We start from the raw sequence: 23,086 nt of genomic DNA on the forward strand, positions 1-23,086 counted from the left end.
AATTCGTTCACTTCATCTGCGGGAGGGTGAAGCCTGCTCTGGCCTCCCTCATTCCCTCTGTATTGTTCTCATAGAGAGCAGAAGGCGGCTCAAGCACAGGAAGACACTGTGACGAAAGAGCGGTAGGAGACTATGAGGGCTTAACGAAAGCAGTAGAAGAAAAGGGCGTATTACTACGGAGGCAGAGCGGCGTTCCCACGCCGTATTACGTTTCCACCCTGACAATCGGAGGCGCCCTAACGCAAAACGGAAGTGCCCATATGGCATAACTCTTCATTTTTTATCTCTATGAGCGCAGTTGTGGCGCTGCAGACCACAGCGGTCGAATGAACGGTGACGGTCGCGCTGTGATGACGTTTTCCGCCTGCCCGGCAGTCTTCTTGCTGTGATGGCGTCCTCCTTGGAAGGCAACGTGACGGTGAAGTGGTGAAGCGGAAGGAATGCTCTTCTGCGGTAAGAGTGGATTTCGGGCTGGAAGGTTGTGGAGGGGCTTTAGGGTCACCGCGCGATTCGCTCGCGAGCCCCCAGTAGGAAATGGGCTAACTCTCCGTCTCTACTGGATCTCTCATAGGGGTTCGGGTGGTTTTCACAGCTGCTGGAAAGGTAGGCATTCTGGGTCTGGTGGCTTCTCTGTCGCGCTGGCCGGTCCAAGAAAAAAAAATTCTGAGAGATCTGTTGCTGCTAGGCCACCCCAAAAGATCCCCTGTTCTTGTTCTTCTTTTATTACCGAACAGTCAAATGTTTCTGAGAAGCTTGCAAATAAGACATAAGTCTTACAGCCCCTCTAGTTCTGTGCTCATAGTAGTTGGCATTTGAAGCGAATACTGTTTCTGAACATGAAAGGCCTGTTGAGCTGTTTTGACTGTTGATTTTTTCCTAGCTGCTTTCTTAAACTATTTAGGCCAGTGACCATTGCCATATTTTGTGGCAGTGTGTCCCTTAAGCTACTTCTCCAGTGTCTGAAGAACCATTTTCTGTTACCTTTCCAGAATCTGCTGTTGACTGAATGCTTAGGGTGACCAAATGGCATTAAGTAATATGAAAGTTCTATTATTTCTTCTGCTGTCTGCCCTGTACATAAGTGTGTAAAATTATGTTAGATGCTCTCCTTCCCTCCCTTTTGATATTTTTTAACATCAAAATGAGTTTTTTCTCATAAGGTATTCCAACACTTTTATCTCTTTGTTTTCATTTTTACATTGCAAACATGTAATTCTGCAGCCATGCTCGAGTGAAGACAAAAATATGCCATTAGAATTTTTCTGTTTGAATTCCCCTCTCTTAATAATCTGCGTTAACTAGAAGCTGGAAGGACTCACTCAATATAAACAACACTGACATATATAACTATGGAAGGTGAACAAGTCACTCTCTGATCCTTATCTTTCTTGGAGTGGTATACAAACTGTAAACATTTTAGAAGAGGTAGCCTTCTTCACAGTATTCACAGAAATACGCTGTAGGTGCTTTGTATTTGTACCTCCTATTTTGTCCTCACATGTTTTTGCCTGTCATTCATGCATTTATTACTGTAAATTAGTTCAACATATCAGTTTTACTTTGTCTAGCATTTTTCATATTCCATTTTATTTTGGTATCACATGTTTATGTACACAAGCTAAGCAGTATAATAATTGTCATCATCTTAGAGCTTCAGAGCTGGAAGGAACCCTCTGGATTGTCAAGTCCTGTTAAGGAGGCACAGTGGGGAATTGAACTCTCAACGGATGCCTAAACCACTGAGCTATCCAGCAGTTCATGTTTGAGCTGTATGCTTTGATTAACAGTTGGCCTAGCTTTGCTGTGATCTCCAAATAAATACTGAACATGTAGTTTGGCTATTTTTTTTCTATGATTAAGGCTGAAGTCTAGGCACTAGGCACAGTGATGACCAATAATGATATAGCATGCAATTGAATGGTAGGTCCTTTTTTTGGATCCACTAGGCAGAGATCAATATGTGATCTCCTTGGGCAATAAGGAAGCTTAGGTTGCTTACTTTTCTCTTCTGAAAGATGTTACCTTCCTTTTTTGTGGTAGTTAATGTTTTGCAATGAGGTGACTAGCTTGACAGTATTCTAAATGTGGCTCTGTTGTAGAGGCACATCATGGAACCTGGGAGTCCTCCAGATGTTTTGGATTCAAAAGGTCTGTATGGGGTGTTTGGAGGTTGAGCCATATAGGCAGGAATCGGAGGAGTCATGGACTATTTTTATTAACACGTAACAAGGGGGTGTCAATAACAACTTCTGTGGGTTCCCACAACTCCCACTCATTAAACCTTTTTTCTACTAGTCCATATTTGTTGACAGTATAATCTTGTCTTAGAATGGGGGAGCTGGCCCAAAGCGCTCCTTGTCAGTGGGCTTCCAAAGGGGGGCACTCCTTACCACACAAAGAGCTCCACAACAGGGGGAGCAATCCCAGTCCCCCTCAGGTGGTGGCTTGTTGAAAGTCGCATCGGGATGCACCACCTTCCTCCAATGACCTCAGCCCCTCGGGAAAACTACCACGGTCCATTCTAAAGTCTCTTGCACCACCACACCTTCAGACTTCCGAATCGGGTCCGGCAGCAGTCATCTCACTTTTAAGTTCGGGAAATCTTCTATCAAACTCTTTACATCTTTCACCTTAACCTCCTCTTTCTCTCTCCTCCTCACGCCCGTTACAAATTGAAAGTCCTGCGCTATTCCCCCTGTATTTAAGTCCTCTTCCCACACTTCAACCCATTGCTCCACCTCCTTCCCCTTCCCTTCCTCTAACAGGCAGACCTCCGTTTGAACTCCTTCCTGTCTTTCCTGTGCTTCTAACTTTTTTTCTTTGCTTTTTCCTCTTTGGTGTCCTTTTCAATAGGAGGAGACGGCATACTTGGAATCTCTTGTTCTTCATATTTGGACTATAGCTCCCAGAATCCCTCAAAATATTCAATACATATTTTATTAGCTTTGTAAGTAGATTTCCAAGATTTTTGTGTCCTTTGTTTCCTTCTTTTAAGAGCTATTATATATTTTTGTCATAGGAAGTTTGCTGCACCAGAAGATCACACACTGTTCCTTGAAAAAGCTGCATATAAGAAATAATGGCTAATTACAAGCCAGTTGTAGTCCAGTCTTTTCCAAAGCTTGGTGAAAAAGTAACAAAAGATACTTTGTACTGGAAGAATTACAAGGTAATACAGATGTTTGTTTGCTTGTTTAAATTTATAATGTGCCCATTTAGTGGGCAATTCACTACAGTGGGTGGCTTCCAGGAAATAACAAAAATATACAGCAATTTAAAAAATGAATGTATAAAAACAAAAACCTGTTCAGTGAACCATGGGCGAGCATAAATTTACTACAAAATTAATACTACAAAGGAGTGAGATTTGTAAAGGCTTGGCTAAAAACAACAACAGGTTTTCACCTCCTTTTGAAAGTTCAGGAGGGTGGGGGCCAATCACAGCTCCACAGGGAGGGAGTTCCAGAGTGGGGCAGCCACTATTGAGAAGGCCTGGTTTCTGGTTGATGACTTCTGGGCCGCTCGGAGTGGCCACCCATAGCATCAAGGATAAATATATAAATACTCTGAGGCAGTTGGTATCTGCAGTTGTTTGTAAACCTTCAGTGTTTTCTCTGATATTAAAAAAGCATTATGTGAACTGTATATTTGCCATTTATACTTTATTGCATGATGGGGAAGTAGTTTGATATTTTAAAAAGACAACTCTGCTGTCTTGAGTGCTAATTTAAACAGAAATGTAGGATATGTGTTCAATAATAATTATTGTGTAACATTGGCTGTCTCAAATGGAATCTATTAATATTCTGTCATTTTTAGGCTCCAATTCAGATAAAAGAATTTGGTGCAGTGAATAAAATAGATTTTTCTCCAGTACCTCCATATAACTATGCTGTCACAGCCTCATCAAGGGTAAGCTTTAAAATGCAGTTTTGTTCTTCATAAGTTTGTAAGTTTTTCCCTACTGCTTTTTCCCACACTGTTGTACTGAAGCTCTGCTGAATTTGCCTGTTTTAGGGCTTGCTTTTGTAGCAGTGGAACAATGTTGCAGCTGCTGCTGAGGTGACACCAAGGACAGTGTCATCTCTTTGGGCACAGAGCTTTTAGAGTCCTGGTGATTCGCGAAAAGACCTGTCAAAAATATGATTTCATGTATAGAAATACTAATCCTTTATTGGTCTGAAGATAAAAATGCATTACTTAAAAAGAAACTGAAAGAATAGTTTATCTGCAGAAAGTAAAAGACTGTGGAAATCTTCATATAAAGCTGGGGCATGTTTAAATATGAGGAGGAACAGCTGCAAGCATACTGCTGTCTGTTTTGGTATAGCTGTGAGGAATAGATCAAGGAAAAGTTACTTCTTTTACTGCAGCTCCTATAATTCCACAGCCACCTACCTTCTACCCCCCTCCCCATTTCTAGCTAAACAGTGGAGTAAATGCTGTTGGGGGGGCTGAACTCAGCCAGAGTCCTGTGCACCACTCAGTTTTATAAAGGCTAACAAATTTTATTATGCATAAGCTTTTGTAGACTGTAGCTCTCTTCACCAGATGATTGGAGTCTAGCATCAGTAGACAGCTATCTCAATAGCCACGGTGGCAGAAGGGTTCTGGGAGTTATTGTAAAGAACTTTTTGGCAGACCAGCAGTGTCCCAGCCTATCCTAGGTTAAGCAGTGGAAGCTCTTAGCAACTGTAGCAACACCCATAGAGAATGCATGGTGTTTGCTACTGAAGCAGGTTCAGTGAGAAAACGCATTGAGTCTGCTAACTTAGAACAGAATTAAGATAAGGAGGAATGTTACTGTTCTTATCAGAGAAAGTTTGCTTTTATAACAGATTCTATGAGATTTTGCATTCATCTTCTAGTAGTGGAATACGAAAGCTTGGTGAGAAAATACGAACAATAGGTAAAGACATACAAGCATCCTATAAAAGGACTGGTGTAATGTAAGCAAGATGCCAGCCAGCAAAGAGTCAGCTAAGTCAGCTGAGCCAGAATAGAGCCATGCCAGGCCAAACGGAGAAGCTAGAGGAAGGGAAAAGATAACAACTGCAGAGACACAGCTGCACATACAGAAATCGTGCATTTTCCTCCATAAATTTTAACTGGCAGATGACTGAGTGAGCATGTTTGAATGCTACATTTCTGGTGGGCCAGCCAAGATACTGATTAGTTACTGCACCATCAAATTTTTGGTGAACCAGATAGGAGCAAGTAAATGACATACTTTGATCCCCAGATGAACTTTCATATGATTATCTGATTCAACTGGAATTTAATCCTTTTAAGGATAAATGTTAGCTGTGACAGAGCACTGCAGACTTAAACTACCAAGCGTTGTTGTAAAGTTCTGTAGTGCTCTGAGGGTTCAATTCGAGTGTCATACTTGTGACCTTGAAATTTTGGTACTTGGACCAAACAGACCTCTTGGTTTTTCAGTTGATTTTTTCCCTGTATGCCTACATCTGTTCCTTTTTGTTCTAGATTCACATTTATGGTCGATATTCACAAGAACCAATCAAAACATTTTCTCGCTTCAAAGATGTAGCATATTGTGCTACGTATCGAGATGATGGAAAGCTGCTGGTAGCTGGCAGTGAAGATGGCAGTGTTCGGCTCTTTGATATCAGTGGGAGAGCACCACTGAGGCAGTTCGATGGCCATACTAAGTAAGAATACAGCTTTGTTTAAGCATGTGCATCATGTGTATTTGAACTTCACTACAAACATGGCATAATTTTACTTCTGCTGCCATAAAGGCTTTTTCATAAGTTGTAGAGTTGGAAAGGACTCCAAGACTACTTTTATATTATTTAATTTTTTTATGCATGGGAAAAGAAACCCAATTACTGAGCTCTGCAAACAGTGTTAAAACTATATTAGCTCATTGGTTTATGGGATCTGGATGTCACATTGCTCCTTTTTCTCTGAAGGGTATACTGATGGCTTTATCACAATGCCCATATGCAGGCGTCACTCAATCTTGCCTAGTTCATCCAATGTTTTTCATGATCTCAGACCCCTGGAGTTGGTTTGAAAGTTTCCATGTATAGTTTCTCCATGTAGTCACATCATGCATGTCATTAGTAGTACAGATTACTAGGATGTAAATGTATGTGAAAAAGTAATGTAAGGCATTAACAGGATATTTGAATCTTGATTTTCAGAGCAGTACATGTTGCGGGTTTTCTCTCTGATAAGTACCGGATAGTATCTGGAGCAGATGATTACACATCAAAGGTGTGGGACATTTCATCTTCATCAGAAATAGTATCCTACAAGGAGCACACGGACTATGTGAGATGTGGTTGCACTAGTCGACTGAATGCAGATCTCTTTGCAACAGGTTTGTTTCCTTTGTGGCAGTGGTTCCCAACCTTGTGTAACCCAGGTGTTCTTGGACTGCAGTTCCCAAAGGCCTTCACCACTAGCTGTACTGTCTGGGGTTTCTGGGAACTGCAGTCTGAGAACACGCAGGTGACTCAAGGTTGGGAACCACTGCTTTATGGCAATGACTTCTTCTTGGCAGATACTGCAGCTTCACCATAAAGTGATTCATGCCTGCTTTTTCTTGGTTTTGCTTCTCTATTTTGTGCTTTCTTAATATGTTGTTGGTTAATAATTTTTGTAGCTCAGTTTTCTTAGCCAAATTCTTTTTTCTTATATTTCATTTTGTTTTTCTTAACCTTAAGTTGTTCTGCCATAAGACAATTATGGGTCCACAATTGTACTCTGCTCATTTAAAAGGGGAGTGACCAAGATACTGATGACAAATCTGATGACAAGAAGCCCCCTCTCTCTCATGAAATACTGAAATAAATGAAAATCCCACATATTTACAGGGGATTGGTTCCAAGCCCCCATGCAGATGCTAAAAAAAGGAAAAGGAAAGCAAACACCCTTCCCAGCTATTATCTGGAAGGTGAAGGCCAGCCCTTGGGACAAAGGAGCCGAGGGGAATCCTGCCCTCCTTCCAGTCCACACAAACTCAATGAGAGGGCTGAGCATGGAGGCTGCCACTGGTGCCTTGGGAAGGCTGCTCACCTGTATGCTGAGCTGCTTGCTGTCGCTCTGCACACTCTCATACCTGCCTGGTGAACCAACAGGCAGAAGGAGGAGCCACTGCCTTCCAGGAGAAAACCAGAGTTAAGGGCCTTAAGCAGCCAGAGACCAAGCTATGTATTTTCTCTGGCTGCCTCTGTGGCTAGTTCTGGTAATGCATGTAAAAATCTTTTTTTTTCTGAATTTTTAAAATATTTTAAATATTTTCAGACTGCAGATCAGTGGATACTGATCCCGTGGATAAAGAGGTACACACCTCACAATCATTGTGTTCCTTTTTTTAGATGAGCCTTCAGTTTTTTTCAAAATTCAACTAATATCTGAAATCAGTCAACACAGTTGGACAGAAAGTGGTGTGTACTTTTAAGAACAGTTACTTTTGCTTTATGCTTTGGCATGTGAATGAATATAGAGAATGATCACTAATATTTATCCTAAATCAGCAGCTGTTCTGAGAATGTCAGTCTAGGCTGTTGTAGGTCTGAACAAAAATGCTACACCTACAATGGAAAGCCATTTTCCCATGTATATTTAGAGTTTCAAGCTCTTTCTCTCTGTACTGTGTCTTCTAGGTTCATATGACCATACTGTGAAAGTCTTTGATGCACGGGCAGAAAAAAGTGTCATGACAATAGAACACGGGCAGCCAGTGGAGAGCATAAATCTCTTTCCTTCTGGAGGTCTTCTTGTGACTGCAGGTATTTCATCTGACCTGTAGCTACTTTATTTCTCCTACCTTTAGATTCCCTCACCCAACTCCATAATTTTCATTCTTGGTAGGATTGTACTGCTATCACTTCTGTACCATTCACGGCTGATGGCCTGTCTTCCAAGGCTGATTGGGTTGTAACTTCAGGACACCAGGCAAAATGTGGCTTGCTGGCTTTATAGTACAGCTCATATCTGTCATGGCTTAGTCCATTATGTCCCACCCAGTGCTACAGATCAAACTGTTGTTTGTTGTAGGGTTGTACTAGTTGGTGACAATTTCTGTGGTGGAAGGTCTGCATCCATGACCAAGGAAAGGAGAGTCTAACTCTCATGTGTCTTCATCCTTGCCCCAGGTGTGCTCTTGCAAATCTCTGAAGTAAATTTTGAGACAAGAGGATATGAAGGGAAATTGCCAAGAATTCCATCCCTTTCTGTTACATTGACGGACATCTTCAGTCAGTGGGGTGTTTGCACTGTGCTGAGTTGCAATCAGATTATTATTTCTTGGCTGGGAAATTCAGGAGGCCACAAACCCAGCTTTTGGGCTGCATGGGATCCCTGGACTACATTACTGCCAGCCCTGGGTTAGGTTCCATCTGGGCAACTCTGGCTCTGCAAATGCTTGGGGATTGCAAACCGCCTCATCCCTCACCACTGGTTGTGCTGGCTAGGTTTGATGAGATTTATAGACCAGATGCATTTGAATGACCACAGCTGCCCACTTCTGAGTTAGAAATTAGAACATTATGCAAAGTGAAGAGGCTCGCTTATACATTTCTATTTAAAGAAACAGTTGTCTGAACCTGCAGGCTCTTGCTCCCAAATAACTGAGTGTAAAATACAGATAAGGCTCCTTCAGCCATCAGTCATACTAAGGATGCACAATGCAGTTGTCACAGAGGAGCATTAGTTTGCAGATCCTGCTACAGCAACAGTTTTAAGGAAGCATATGCACAAGCATCTGCTTCTGCTTCAGCTTGTCAGTTCAGAAGTCAGTGTCAGTATATGGTCGTATAGGCGTGGATGAGTCTGAGGGCAGAACTTATTCTATGATTACCACTAGAAATGGGCATGAACTGCTGGTTTGGTGGTTCTTGCCAGTTTGTTCTTCAGACAAACAAGTGGTTGGCACTTCCCAGCTCCACCTGCTCTGGTGGTTACCCCTCAGGGGCAGCGCCCAGAGGAGGCAGGGCAGGGAAGCCAGGGTGGCTGCTGGAGGAGGTGGAACTGGGAAATGCTGAACACCTGTTTGTCCAAAAGACAAACTGGCAGTTCATGCCCATTTCTGGTGACCATATAATCCACCTTTAAATCTGTGAAGGGAAGTTATGGTGATTATGTAAAATGATGTGGGCTACACTTGAGGCTCCTTTCTGAATAGTTCTTCACACTTCTTGTGAAGAAATGTTTGTGCAAGTGAAAAATTATTGTGCTTTCTTTTACAGGTGGTCGGTATGTTAAAATTTGGGATCTCCTTAAAGGAGGGCAGTTGCTAGTGTCCTTGAGAAATCATCATAAGACAGTAACATGTTTGTGTCTGAGTAGCTCTGGCCAGAGGTTGCTGTCTGGCTCACTAGACAGGTGTGTGTTTTTCATCATTTATCTTGTTAGATTCTCTAAAGAGATTTCCATGTAGATGAGTCATTTCAGAGATCATGCTGTGTATGTGTACCCTACAGGGGAAGGGGTTCCAGCTGCAGAATGCTAAATTTGGTGTACAGTATAAATAAACATCTCAGTGATTATGGTTTATATCTTCTCTTCATCTCTTTTGCATTTTCCATAGAAGAAATGGGCAATGCCTGGTGAACCTCAGAGAGTAGATTATAGGAGATTTCTAGAGATCATAGAATAGGGATATAACGTTTTCTGTAATCTTTCTTGGTACATGGTTAGAGGAAGTGGAATTAATTATGGAAATACATTATTCATATTCATGATTTGCAGTAGAATCGTCGTGGATTAGTTGTATAGTCGTTAAGTCGTGTCCGACTCTTCATGACCCCATGGACCACAGCATGCCAGGCCCTCCTGTCTTCCACTGCATCCCAGAGTTTGGTCAAATTCATGTTGGCAGCTTCGATGACATTGTCCAACTATCTCGTCCTCTGTCATCCCCTTCTCCTCTTGCCCTCACACTTTCCCAACATCAGGGTCTTTTCCAGGGAGTCTTCTCTTCTCATGAGATGGCCAAAGTATTGGAGCCTCAGCTTCAGGATCTGTCCTTCCAATGAGCACTCAGGGTTGATTTCCTTTAGAATGGATAGGTTTGTTCTCGTTGCAGTCCAGGGGACTCTGGTGAGTCTCCTCCAGCACCACAATTCCAAAGCATCAATCCTTCAATGGTCAGCCTTCTTTATGGTCCAGCTCTCACTTCCATACATTGCTACTGGAAAAACCATAGCTTTGACTATGTGGACCTTTGTCAGCGAGTTGATGTCTCTGCTTTTTAAGATGCTGTTGAGGTTTGTCATTGCTTTCCTACCAAGAAGCAGGTGTCTTTTAATTTTGTGGCTGCTGTAACCATCTGCAGTGATCATGGAGTCCAGGAAAGTAAAATCTGTCACTCCACCCATATCTTCCCCTTCTGTTTGCCAGGAGGTGATGGGAACACTGGCCATGATCTTAGTTTTTTTGATGTTGAGCTTCAGACCATTTTTTGCGCTCTCCTCTTTCACCCTCATTAAGAGGTTCTTTAATTTCTCCTCACTTTCTGCCATCAGAGTGGCATTATCTGCATATCTTAGGTTATTGATATTCCTTCCGGCCATCTTAATCCCAGTTTGGGATTCACCCAGTCTAGCCTTTCTCATGATGTATTCTGCATACAAGTTAAATAAGCAGGGAGACAATATACAGCCTTGTTGTACTCCTTTCCCAATTTTGAACGAATCTGTTGTTCCACATCCAGTTTTAACTGTGGCTTCCTGTCCCACTTATAGGTTTCTCAGGAGATAAATAAGGTGGCCAGGCACTCCCATTTCTTTAAGGACTTGCCATAGTTTGCTGTGGTCCACACAGTCAAAGGCTTTTGTGTAGTCAATGAAGCAGAAGTAGATGTTTTTTTGGAACTCTCTTGCTTTCTCCATAATCCAGCACATGTTAGCAATTTGGTCTCTAATTCCTCTGCCCCTTCGAAATCCAACTTGTACTTCTGGGAGTTCTTGGTCCACATCCTGCTGAACCCTGTCTTGGAGGATACTGAGCATAACCTTGCTAGCGTGTGAAATGAGTGCAATTGTACGGTAGTTGGAACATTCTTTGGCACTGCCCTTCTTTGGGATTGGGATGTAGACTGCTCTTTTCCAATCCTCTGGCCACTACTGATTTTCCAAATTTGTTGGCATATTGAGTGTAGCACCTTAACAGTGTCATCTTTTAAGATTTTAAATAGTTGAACTAGAGTGCCATCACCTCAACTGGCCTTGTTGTTAGCCATGCTTTCTAAGGCCCACTTGACTTCACTCTCCAGGATGTCTGTCTGGCTCAGGGTCAGCAACCACACTATCTGGGTTGTCTGGGACATCCAGATCTTTCTGGTATAATTCCTCTGTGTATTCTTGCCACCTATTCTTGATGTCTCGTGCTTCTGTGAGGTCCCTACCATCTTTATCATACCCATCATTGCAGCAAATGTTCCTTTAATATCTCCAATTTTCTTGAACAGATCTCTGGTTTTTCCCTTTCTATTATTTTCCTCTGTATCTTTGCACTGTTCATTTAAGAAGTCCCTCTTTTCTCTCCTTGCTATTCTTTCGAAGTCAGCATTCAATTTTCTCTAACTTTTCCTATCTCCCTTGCATTTTGTTTCCCTTCTCTTCTCTGCTATTTGTAAGCCCTCGTTGGGCAGCCACTTTGCTTTCTTGCATTTCCTTTTCTTTGGGATGCTTTTTGTTGCTGCCCCCTGTACAATGTTACGAGCCTCCATCCATAGTTTTTCATGCACTCTGTCCACCAAATCTAGTTCCTTAAATCTGTTCTTCACTTCCACTGTGTATTCATAAGGGATTTGGTTTAGATTATACCTGATTAGGCATGTGGTTTTTCCTACATTCTTCATTTAAGCTTGAGTTTTGCTATAAGAAGCTGATGATCAGAGCCACAACCAGCTCCTGGTCTTGTTTTTGCTGACTGTATAGAGCTTCTCCATCTTTGGCTGCAGAGACCGTAATAAATCTGATTTCATTGATGTGTCTATATGAATGTTGGTTCTGTTTTATCCAGTGGGGTTTACTAATGAATGTATTTCACACCAAGGCAGTTCATATCCAGCTCTGTCCATCTGATTGCATTCTTGTATCACAATTAAACAATAGGAATGTAAACAAACCAGGGAGACATTCTACCTATCATTTGACATATTTCTGCAGTTCTTGGTAAGATGAAAACTAGTGAGTCAACCTTAAAGTGCGGCCATCTGTACATCCTTGCCAAATCTCTTGTTTCTTTATAGATTGCTAAACCAAAAACTTATTTTTAAAACCTTATTCAAAGTATAACTGACCAGAATTGTCTTGCTGAGGTTATATCTGCAGAAGACAAAATGTCTAACTTTCACCAGCTTTTTCTTGGGAATTAATGCATCCCGTTGTTGTTTAGTCAAGTCGTGTCCGACTCTTTGTGACCCCATGGACCAGAGCACGCCAGGCCCTCCTGTCTTCCACTGCCTCCCAGTGACCAACAATTCAGGCAGGCAATATTCCCTCTAAGTTATGCGGGTATGCACAGCTGAGTGACTGTTGCTACACATTGGCTTCTGGTTGCTGCCGGAGCCCCATGCACACACGACAAAGCTCCCACCCCCTACACCGGGCAGCACACTGGAGAATTAGAATGGTGCAAGCAGGGATTTGTTAATAGCCAGCAAAAAGCTCGTAAAAATTATACTGTTTGCCTTCTACAGGTGTTACTGTGTAACAGGATTTTGGCCACTGTTTCTTCCAACTTAAAATGTTTCAAACTGGATGATGCAAGGATATTTGCTGGTATCCCATATTCTGACCTGAAAAGGAGTCTTTGCTGACATTTATCTTAAATGCTTTGGACTTATATAATACTCATATTTCTGTAAAATACATTGCAGATCATGATATAAACTCACTAGATTTTGGTTTTTTGTTTGTTTTGTAGACACGTGAAGGTTTACAGTACAACTTCCTACAAGGTAGTTCACAGCTTTAACTATGAAGCATCAATTCTCAGCCTTGCATTAGCAGTAAGTATTGGAATGAAGCCTCTACTAGGTATATAGATAATTGCACAGTTCTAAAGGTGTTCTGAATAGTTAGTGAAAAACATTGAGTTAGAGTGCTGCACCTTTTAAAAATACACTACAAAATAATTTCCAGCAAGCTGTTTCATTTTGACAAGAGAAGGTTGGCAGTACGTAGTAAAATCAATTCTAGCCTTGTCCTGGTACTGGGATTTTTTTTCTCTTCAGTGTTGATTCATGCGGCCACTGCTCCCATTAATGCACTTTTTAGTGCACTTTTCTCAGTGCCTAGCCTTGGGAATTTCATCTTTGCGTTAAACTCCCTGGAGGATCTCTAAGTTTGAGAGGCTAAGCAGGTGTTGAGGGAATGAGAAGATTCAGTCAAACTACAGTGTTTCTGTCATTTCTGACTCTCCCTGTCCCTGGGCTCTCCTACCCCAGGACAAGAGAGGGTAGAGTGGTTGGGAAGCTACAAGAAGGGTGCTTGACCAGGGAACTGTGACACCATCCTATGCATGCTTGACTGGACATGTCCCCCTGAACCTCCAGATAAGCCCACCTAAAATAGCGCTGTTGGATTAGAAAAACTAGTGTAACCTCCCTAAGCCAGGCACATTGCTCAGACTTTAATTTCATTTCATTCTTTCAGTTTAAGATTGTTCAGTATGGAATGGTGTCTCTTCATCATTGCTCTTTGTTCACAAGTAGATGCTAGAAGCCATGTGCTATGTGACAAATCTTTCCAGAAAATGAAAATGCTTTATCAGAAAGTTACTGAACTAGAGCTGATCATTGTGTTTCTTATTGTGCTCAGCCTGAGGATGAAACCCTAGTTGTAGGCATGACAAATGGAATCCTGAATGTTAAACATCGGAAGCATGAAGGAGAAAAAGAGCTTTTTCGTAGGAGAAGAAGGCCTGCGTATAGAACCTTTGTGAGAGGACGAAACTACATGCCGAAACAGGTATGCAGAAAAAGCTGCACCGAGCCTGGTCTCTTTATTAACTAATCATAACGGGAACCATCATTCGTTAAATAGAAAAAATGCTGTAAGGAATACATTGTTATGCACAGCTAAACTCAATACATTTGTACTAATAGGAGGTATAAGATGTAATTCATTATGAAAGAAATTAAAATGTTGAAATGAAATGAAGCTTGTAATACAGAATTAATAGTAGCTATATGGATTTTACATCATATAGAGCAGTGCTGGAGGATATCTGAGTCATTATTTTATTATGGCATTACAACATCACTGATAACAAAGCACAGAGAGAGCAAGAGAGAGAGAGATTATTAACCTTGGGTGACACTGTCTTTGTGAGTCCCATAGGTCTAATGTTCATTTTATTGTCGTCTTGCAAAGGCAGTGAGGAAGACAAGGTCAAAATGCATTTTCCATTTTTTGGAAATTTTATAAATTTGTTGATAAGTAAAATTTGTACAGTATATTTCTATTGCCACATACATTTCTGATCTGACTTAGTGATATCAAAGTCCCTACACTTCCACTGTGTTTTGTGGTGGTTGTTATTGAAGGTTTTTAATTTGGTTAATTGATTTGAGAGGTATTCAAATAAATTTTTGTTCTGTAGTTTCTTTTATTTTTTTTTCAGTTTATGCAGATGCCAATTTCAGTGTAGTCTGTTTATAAAACCAATGTAATTTATGTTGTCTAATTTCTATGATGTTAGATTATATATTATAGCATATGTTAGTATAAATTAAACTTGTGTAGCTGTTGCCTTTCCATTGGACCATTTCAGCAATGTGGAGAGGGGGGATCTGCTGCTTGGGTAACAGCCTATCCTCCATATTACCTTACCCGGGCTTCATGCTCTGGAGAGGACACTCCTCGATTCAGAGCATGTTACCATAGTCTCTCGAGACTGAAGGATGCCTATGATGATGGAGCTGTGTGATAATAGTTTGGTGTTTGTACTTACAGGATTTTACACATTATGTATTTGCTGGCAAATGGCATGTTGGCAAGTGGCAAATAAGGTCATGCCTTGTAATTAGTAATAAATATACAGTGGTGCCTCGCACAACGATTGCTTCATACAACGATGAATTCACACAGCGATGGGTTTTTTTGAGGAATTTCCCCCATCGTTTAACGATGTTCTCTATGGGGGAATTTCACTTAACGATGTCCCTTTTTGCTCATTTAAAAGTGTCTTAAAATGTTTGAAACCTGTTTTAAATGCTTGGATTCCATAGTGCACCTTGTGAAACATGTGCAAACTTAATTTGGTTTTGTTCTGAGTCTTCATTAATTTTTGATGATTTTTTTATTTTCCCCATTTAAATCAATTGAATGGACAGTTCAATTCATTTAAATAGGGAAAACAAAAAATCACCAAAAATTAAGGACGACTCAGAACAACACCAAATTAAGTTTGCATAGGGTTCAGGAGGTGGGCTAACAATTGCAAGCATTTAAAACCTGTTCCAAACATTGTAAGACACTTAAAAATGAGCGAAAAGGGACATCGGAAAAGACTTCAAAAGCACTGAACCCGGCTTCAGTGCTTTTGAAGCTCTTCCGTTTTCGCTCATTTTTAAGGGTCTTACAATGTTTGGAACAGGTTTTAAATGCTTGCAATCGTTAGCCCACCTCTTGAACCCTATGCAAACTTAATTTGGTGTTGTTCTGAGTCGTCCTTAATTTTTAGTGATTTTTTGAATTTTCTTTCATTGGAATGTATTGAACTTTCCGTCCAATGCATTCCAATGAGAGAAAATTCAAAAAATCACCAAAAATTAAGGACGACTCAGAACAACACCAAATTAAGTTTGCATAGGGTTCAGGAGGTGGGCTAACGACTGCAAGCATTTAAAACCTGTTCCAAATATTGTAAGACACTTAAAAATGAGCAAAAAGGGACATCGGAAAAGACTTCAAAAGCACTGAAGCCGGCTTCAGTGCTTTTGAAGCTCTTCCATTTTCGCTCATTTTTAAGGGTCTTACAATGTTTGGAACAGGGTTTAAATGCTTGCAATCGTTAGCCCACCTCCTGAACCCTATGCAAACTTAATTTGGTGTTCTGAGTCGTCCTTAATTTTTGGTGATTTTTTGAATTTTCTCTCAATGGAATGCATTGGACGGAAAGTTCAATACATTCCAATGAGAGAAAATTCAAAAAATCACTAAAAATTAAGGACCACTCTGAACAACATCAAATTAAGTTTGCATAGGTTTCAGGAGGTGGACTAACCATTGCAATCATTTAAAACAGTGTCCAAACATTGTAAGACACTTTTACAGGAGCGAAAAAGGACTTCGCAAAGGCATTGAAATGTATTGAGTCGGCTTCAATACATTCCAATATAGGAAACATTGTTTCACTCAACGATGTTTCCTATGGGGATTTTCACTGAACTATGGCAATCTGTTCCAATTGGAACGGATTAACCAGTTTTCAATTCATTCCTATGGGAAATGGTGTTTCACAGAACGATGTTTCACACAACGTTGATTTTTTTGGAACCAATTAACATCGTTGTGTGAGGCACCAGTGTATATGGAAAGCTTAATTGGATAGCTATATTTAACTATAAATTTGAGCAGCTTAGCTATGATGCCTGGAGATGCTGGGAGTTAGAATCCAACACATCTGAAAGGCACCTGGTTGGGAAAAGCCAAGTTAGAATGATCGGTTTTAAAGGTGATCAGTTTTAAAGAGTGGTGCTTTGGCTACCGGGCTTGAACAGTTAAATGCTAAAATAGTTGAAAACTCCTCCCCTTTTCTTTTTTACAGTTCTGACTATGTCTTAAGATTGTAAGCCACCTTAAACATGGCCTACTAGTGAGTTGTGCTTAAAAGGTATAAATGTAATAAGTGATGATGATTATGGTAGCCAGAATGGAAAGCTCTGGTTTAGAAGAGGCATTCTCTTCCTTTCTCCATGGGATCTTTCCTAAGGTGGTGCCTGCAGCTGTGCAGGGGTGCATCATCTTTAAGCACTAACTCTACAGCTGTTGCTTTCATTGAATGGCAGTTTATAATCAGTTGACATTAGTATTATGAGTTGATTTATAGTTCTGACTTAAATACTCAAAAATAAGTTCAGTAATCCTAGGCTTCTTTGCCTCATTGAAACAAGGGGTGTTAGTCTTAATCCCATATGAAAATAGCTAAAATTGTCATTTGTGAGTTCCCTAATTAGTTGACAGTCCTGAAGATCAGTGCTACATTCCACCCTCACCCCCCAGTCTGCTTTAACAGTGCAAGTTGGTGGGGTTGGAGGAAGAACTCTGGCAAAAATAAATATGTTCTATGGCATGTTAGACAACATCAAGCAAGATAAAAATGATATTAACAAGATTTTGCTTGGTGTCATTTTTTTAGTAGTGTCTTCTATCATGGATTGTATCTCTGATTTTTTTTAAAGGAAGATTTCTTTGTCAGCAAGCCTGTAAAAAATTATTTGAAGAAATATGACAAGCTTCTGAGGAGTTTTGAGGTTTCCAAGGCTCTTGATGCAGTACTTCAGGTAAGGTGGTATTACTGAAGGTTCTCATTTCAGTTGGATTATTCTGCTAAATCAAGGGTGGGCAACTTTAAATACTTTCTAGTTAAACAAAATACCCACCCCATATTGTTTTTCAAACAAGGGATTTTTTTTTGGCTTAAATCACCCTTGTGGGAAAGTTGTTGGGGAAATCCTTTGTTTGCATCCTGTGAATTCTATACAATTTTGTGTTATATAGAATTAGACCATTGGCCTGTCTAATTAAGTATATTCCACAGTGATTAGTGATATCTCTGCAGCTAGCATCCTTTTCTCATTAGGCATGGGAGCAGTTTGCAGAAAGAGCACCTTATTTTAATGAAAGGAGAGAAGCCAAAGCTATGTGTTTCACTTTATGTCCTTTGTATTAAGATTTTAAAAACGGGACATACAGAGACTCGGAAACTGAAGAACATAAAACGCTACTTCAGGAAGGGATCTTTAAAATGGACTGCTAAATAGACAGACAGGCAGACAGAAACCTTTATTGGCATACTGTACAAAATTAAAACACACTAAAATGCAAATAAAACATTCAACAGCTAACATGGGGCAGGGAACAGCCAAATGCATATTTAAGGCTCGGCATTCTGCAACAGCATGCTGCGTTGCCTCTGCATGAGGGAGTATATGTATCTGGCTGTTACCAGGGTAAGTTCCTTAGTAGTGCCACCTAGGAGGTGTCAAATTTTTCTTAGGTCGTTCCATCCAGAATGGGAGGAAAGGAAAGTGCTCTGATAAGACAGGCAGATATCCTTATACAAGGTACAGTACAGTAAAACAACATATGCTGCAAGGATTCCACCACTCCCTGACCACAAGAGCAGACTCTCAGTTCTGTAAGTAACCCATATATCTGCCCTGTGCTAAGTTCAAAGGTACAGTATTGCACCTAGCAAGGGTGAATGCCCATCGGTCTTGTGGATGCTGTAAGAGATAGAGGTAATTCGGTCTTCTGCCATGGTAGAGGGGCAAATGAAAATACAGTGGGGAACAGACCCTTTGTGCAGCGCTATGCAGGGTTTGCCCCTCAATATCCAGAACTCTATTTTTGATTGGATGGAATACCTCGGATGGAGGTATTGAACCCAGCAGATTCGGTGATAACCCCAGGGTCTTGATTTTCTTGAGAAATAGGAAAAAGGGCCAGACCTTTTGGAAATACGCTGTCAGAGAGCAGTGCTTGGAATAGGATGTCCTGGGCTGAGAAGAAACAGATTCTGACCCAGTATTTAAAGAATCTGAGCCAAGCCAGGGTCTCAATCCTGTGTTGGCTACCTTCAAGGCATAGGGTTGCATAGGAGATACAGTGGGGCAGGCCAAAGATTTTATACAGGAACGTTGATTGGACCCTTTCCACGGACCTGTGGAATGTAGACATCCAGATGGGGACACCATTAAGAAGCTGTACTGCTGATTTGGCATTAAACATCTGCAGCGCAGCGGGGATGTATGAGTGACTGCTAAATTGGAGGTGGCTCAAGATTGCAGAACTAACTTTGTGGGCTGGGAAGACATTTGAATTGTTGAGATGCATGTGATCATCCTGCTCTAAAACTGTCCTGTTCAATGTTTCATGTTTGTAGGCACCTGTGAGAAAGAACCCACCTGAAGTTGCTGTTGCTGTCATGCAAGAATTAAACCGCAGAGGAACACTGAAAAATGCTCTTGCAGGGCGAGATGAAAAACAGCTCAGTGTCCTTCTTTCTTTCTTGATAAGGTACATTCTCGGGTTGTGATTTCTGAGCCACAAAATACTACAGATGGAGTGAAATTATGCAACATGTGCTGCTTTCCAAATCAGTGTTTTTCAGGTCAGGATGTGGGAAGTTGAGGTCAGGATGCAAGAAGGTAGTTTTTTGTTTAAAAAATGCAAACAAGTTTTATTTTCCTGATGCAGCCAGTAGTTACGTACTTGCTAAGTTCTACAGATATCTCTCTTCCACACATTCATTTTATGATGGAGAACAGAGCCTATGAATTGTTCCTCCTATAAGTTGTGAAAGAGAAAATTTCTGGATGTGAGTATAACGGTTAACATCTAGCTTTTAATTTAATATGCAGGCATGTGACTGATGCAAGATTTGCTCCTGTGCTGATAAATGTTGCAGAAATCATTATAGGTAAGTACAAAATCCAATAATATTAACACAATTGATTTTTACAAAGATAAAAGGCCCTCCCAAACCCACAAAAGCATGGTGTAAAGATCAGGCTGGAGGAACAACTGTGGCCCTCCAGAAGTTATTGATTTGTAACTCCCTTCAACCCTAGTTATCATAGATAGTGGTGACACACAGCAATTGCATAACATCTGGAAGGTCACAGTCACCCACCGTTGGTCTGAAGGCAAGTGATGTCACAGCAGCTTTGCTGAAGCTAACTAGGTCCAGGCGTGGTCAGTGCCTGAATGGGAGACTGTTTGGGTATATTGCATGTATGTAACCCTGACTTCCTATAGGGAACTTGATGCTTTTTGTCAAATGCACTGTTTCTTAAGGGTGCTTAGTGATTACACTACCTTAGTTCTATATTTCTGTCCATTGTGTGTGAAAGTGTGTATGGCCATGTGTGTTAGTGTTGTTTGCATGTGTGTGTATATTCAGCATTAAATTATTTAAAAAGTAAACATCTTTGCCAAAAACATTCCATTCAGTGACCAAAACAAATTATGCAAACTGTGCATAGCACATTATTTTTTAAGTTTTTGTTTTATTGTCATGACCGAAAAAAATGTGCAACATGCTGGAAAAGCAAATGCACAGGAGGATTCTCTAAAAGCGTGTGGGGTGAAAGTGCAGAATTAATTCCACAATGAGGAGTTTGTGAAGTTTTTTGACATTTTAGAACATCACTGTGTGCTAGATCCTGGCTAGCAGCTGTGTATCTGATTTCTTTTTAAAAGATCCTTGAGCCCTTTGCAATGGGTTTGAAAGGATTGTATTGGGAATAATAATAATAATTGTGCCCCATCAAGCAAGTTCCAACTGATGGAGACCCTTTTTAGGTAGAGAGAAGTGGTCATCATTCCTTTCTTCTGGGGGCATCCTGGGAATGTGCAGCTTGCCCATGACTACACAGACTAGCTCTACACAGACTAGCTCGTCTTGCAGGAGGCACAGCGGGGAATCAAATTCCCAACTTCTGGCTTTGCAGCCGGATACCTAAACCACAGATCTATCCAACCAACAGTATTGAGAAGGGGTGACAAAAGCTGACCTGTTTGTTGCCAGCTGCCTGATGGCAGGAGTACCTGGGGGGGGGGGAACTCACTGTTACTTACTCAGTAATTCCAGCTAGAGAAGAGGGACCTTTATAGAGTGCACACAACGTTGCCTGGAGGAGGATACAAATCCTTGAATCATAAAGAAAGGCAGGGTCGTTCATGCCAGGAAGAATGTTTTGCTTTTCTCAGAAAGACTGGCTGAAGGTTGGGTTTTTTCACTTTCCTTGGAAACATCCTTGGAAACTTTCACAGCCGAGAAGGAATATACAAATATGTTGGTCTAAATAAAGTGTGTGTTGATAACATGCGTGTTTAAAAAAGGCAAGATGAATAAATCTGGTTGTAAATATTACATATAAGTAATTGTGTTTCAACAAACTGCGGACTCATCTACTACCATCTTTTAAGACTAACTGAAATGATTTATTGAAAGTGCCTGAATTTTGCTGGGCATTGTGATGATGCCGTTTATCTTGTGCTGCCAAGTGTTGCACATACATTGTCTGCACAAGGAGATGCCTAGATGTTTCCACCTCTCTTTTGGATTACTTATATTTTCAGCATTTTATCCGAACTTTCAACTTTGGTTACTCTTCAACATTATTAATAGAGATAAGCCAGTTTCACCGTACTTGACTTGTTTCAAACTAACTGTAGTTAGGATCATCTGTGATTTATCAGGGTTCAAATGCAATGTCAAAGTGGGATTCTTCCAAAATGGAAATGAAAGCTTCCATACTTTTTAGTGTTGTGGAATACTAAATGCTAATACTATAAGGTGGCTTAGTGTTGTATCAAAAACAGCCGTCTAGCCATACAACAGTCTTGCAAATTGTTTACTTATTGTTTCTAAACTTAACAGAGCATAGCTTTGTGGGATCATAATGACAGGTAATTGAACAAAGACTTCCTGATATATAGTTCGTCCCCTATATTCAATGTTGTACCATAGCGTATTCCATCCAGGACTAGTAGCTGACTTATAAAGTGCCATGTTGTTTCAATGATATTGTTGAAATCAGTCCTTAAAGGTAGAGTCTTCAGCTCCAGGTCCATTGGCTTGTGGAGGTTCATGTGGTGGAGAGGAGCTCTGTCACAGATGTTAGTGGGTCCGTCCTGGAGGCTGCAAGTGGGTCCATGGAAAGATCCATGGGCATGATTTTACCTATGGCAGTGACTGGGATAGGTCTTCAAAGAGGGCATTCAGGATCTAGTCTCAGGGTGATTTCATATCCACGGCCCTCTGTTCCTAGCATCAGGCCATAGATTGCTCTGTAAGAGGTACAGGTGGCGCCTTCTCAAATGTTTAGGACAAACTCTCTTGGGCAGAATCATTTCGCTAATATGCGTCTTTTCTCTTGGCAGATATTTATATGCCAGTCATTGGAAAATCTTCAATTATCGACAAACAATTTCTGAAACTTCAGAATCTTATAGAAAAAGAGATTGATTATCAGGAAGAATTACTAGAAGTCTTGGGTATGATGGATGCACTCTTTGCTACTATGGCAAGAAAAAAGCCCTCTGTTTCGGATGAGAACCAGACTGGTGGTTTATAAACAGCACCAGAAAGTCTATCAACAAATTCATTGCTTTGGACTGTCGTTTTCACTGGATGTGATTCCATATCTTTTTCAGAAGTGCTGATCTGAAGCAAGGGTAACAAACCCTGACAAAGCCTTTTTGAAGGGTCCAGATCACTGATGACTGGAGAACATTGAGAAGCATTCTACTGCACCTCAATTTTTTAAAACCAAAAGTTGTTCAACTGTTAACATATTATGCCCTCTTGTATAATATTGGACCTTTATTTATACAAATTCTTGTGTTTAGAATTTCATATAGATAATTCACATTCTCCCAGGTTTCTGAAGAGTCATTTTTAAAAATCCCCAGCTACTCAGTGGAAATAAACATGGTATGATTTCAACAAATCTGTGTCATATTTCTTCAATTTTAAAACTCCCACACAGAATAATTTATGGTAAGGTGTGTTTTCTTATGAGCTCTTTTCCCCCCTGCTCTGAACATTCTGGTAAAATTCTTGCTAAACAAACAAGGTCTGTCTTCCATTTTTATTAGTATCTAAAGGTGCATTTGCTGATAATGTTTCTCTTTAAAAATCACATTCAGCCCTAAGAGTAAGTGTTTGAACATATAAATACAGACTTTGGCTACATACTTTTTTATCATGACAGATTAATATAAAGACTTAAGAGCTGACTAAAGACCTAATGGATGCCCCCTGTTCCCCAGGGCTGCCGCTTCATCATACATTATGAATAGGAGCAGTGTGTAAAAGACGAACACTATCGTTATTCAGGAAGCTGAACAATCTAATGCAAGTGATG

The 23,086-nt window shown here is 40.7% G+C and overlaps 1 protein-coding gene across 2 annotated transcripts; it reads left to right on the forward strand.

Moving 5' to 3' along the window:
- Nucleotides 1-2: 2 nt before the first annotated feature.
- UTP15 (UTP15 small subunit processome component) lies at nt 3-22,669 on the forward strand. Of its 2 annotated transcripts, none has more exons than XM_020790285.3 (13): nt 3-453; nt 3,020-3,169; nt 3,820-3,912; nt 5,488-5,672; nt 6,171-6,349; nt 7,638-7,763; nt 9,222-9,357; nt 12,907-12,991; nt 13,803-13,952; nt 17,390-17,491; nt 19,096-19,229; nt 19,574-19,632; nt 22,101-22,669. In XM_020790285.3, exons 2-13 carry the CDS (start codon nt 3,080-3,082, stop codon nt 22,292-22,294), a joined length of 1,533 nt encoding a protein of 510 aa, XP_020645944.3. In that variant the 5' UTR covers nt 3-453; nt 3,020-3,079; the 3' UTR covers nt 22,295-22,669. The 2 variants fall into 2 exon arrangements, with proteins under 2 accessions (XP_020645944.3, XP_078240633.1); XM_078384507.1 differs by lacking the exon at nt 3-453 and adding an exon at nt 1,384-1,459.
- The last annotated feature ends 417 nt before the right edge of the window (nt 22,670-23,086 follow it).

The sequence above is a fragment of the Pogona vitticeps genome, chromosome 2 (assembly GCF_051106095.1).
Source record: "Pogona vitticeps strain Pit_001003342236 chromosome 2, PviZW2.1, whole genome shotgun sequence".
Classification (NCBI taxonomy): domain Eukaryota; kingdom Metazoa; phylum Chordata; class Lepidosauria; order Squamata; family Agamidae; genus Pogona; species Pogona vitticeps.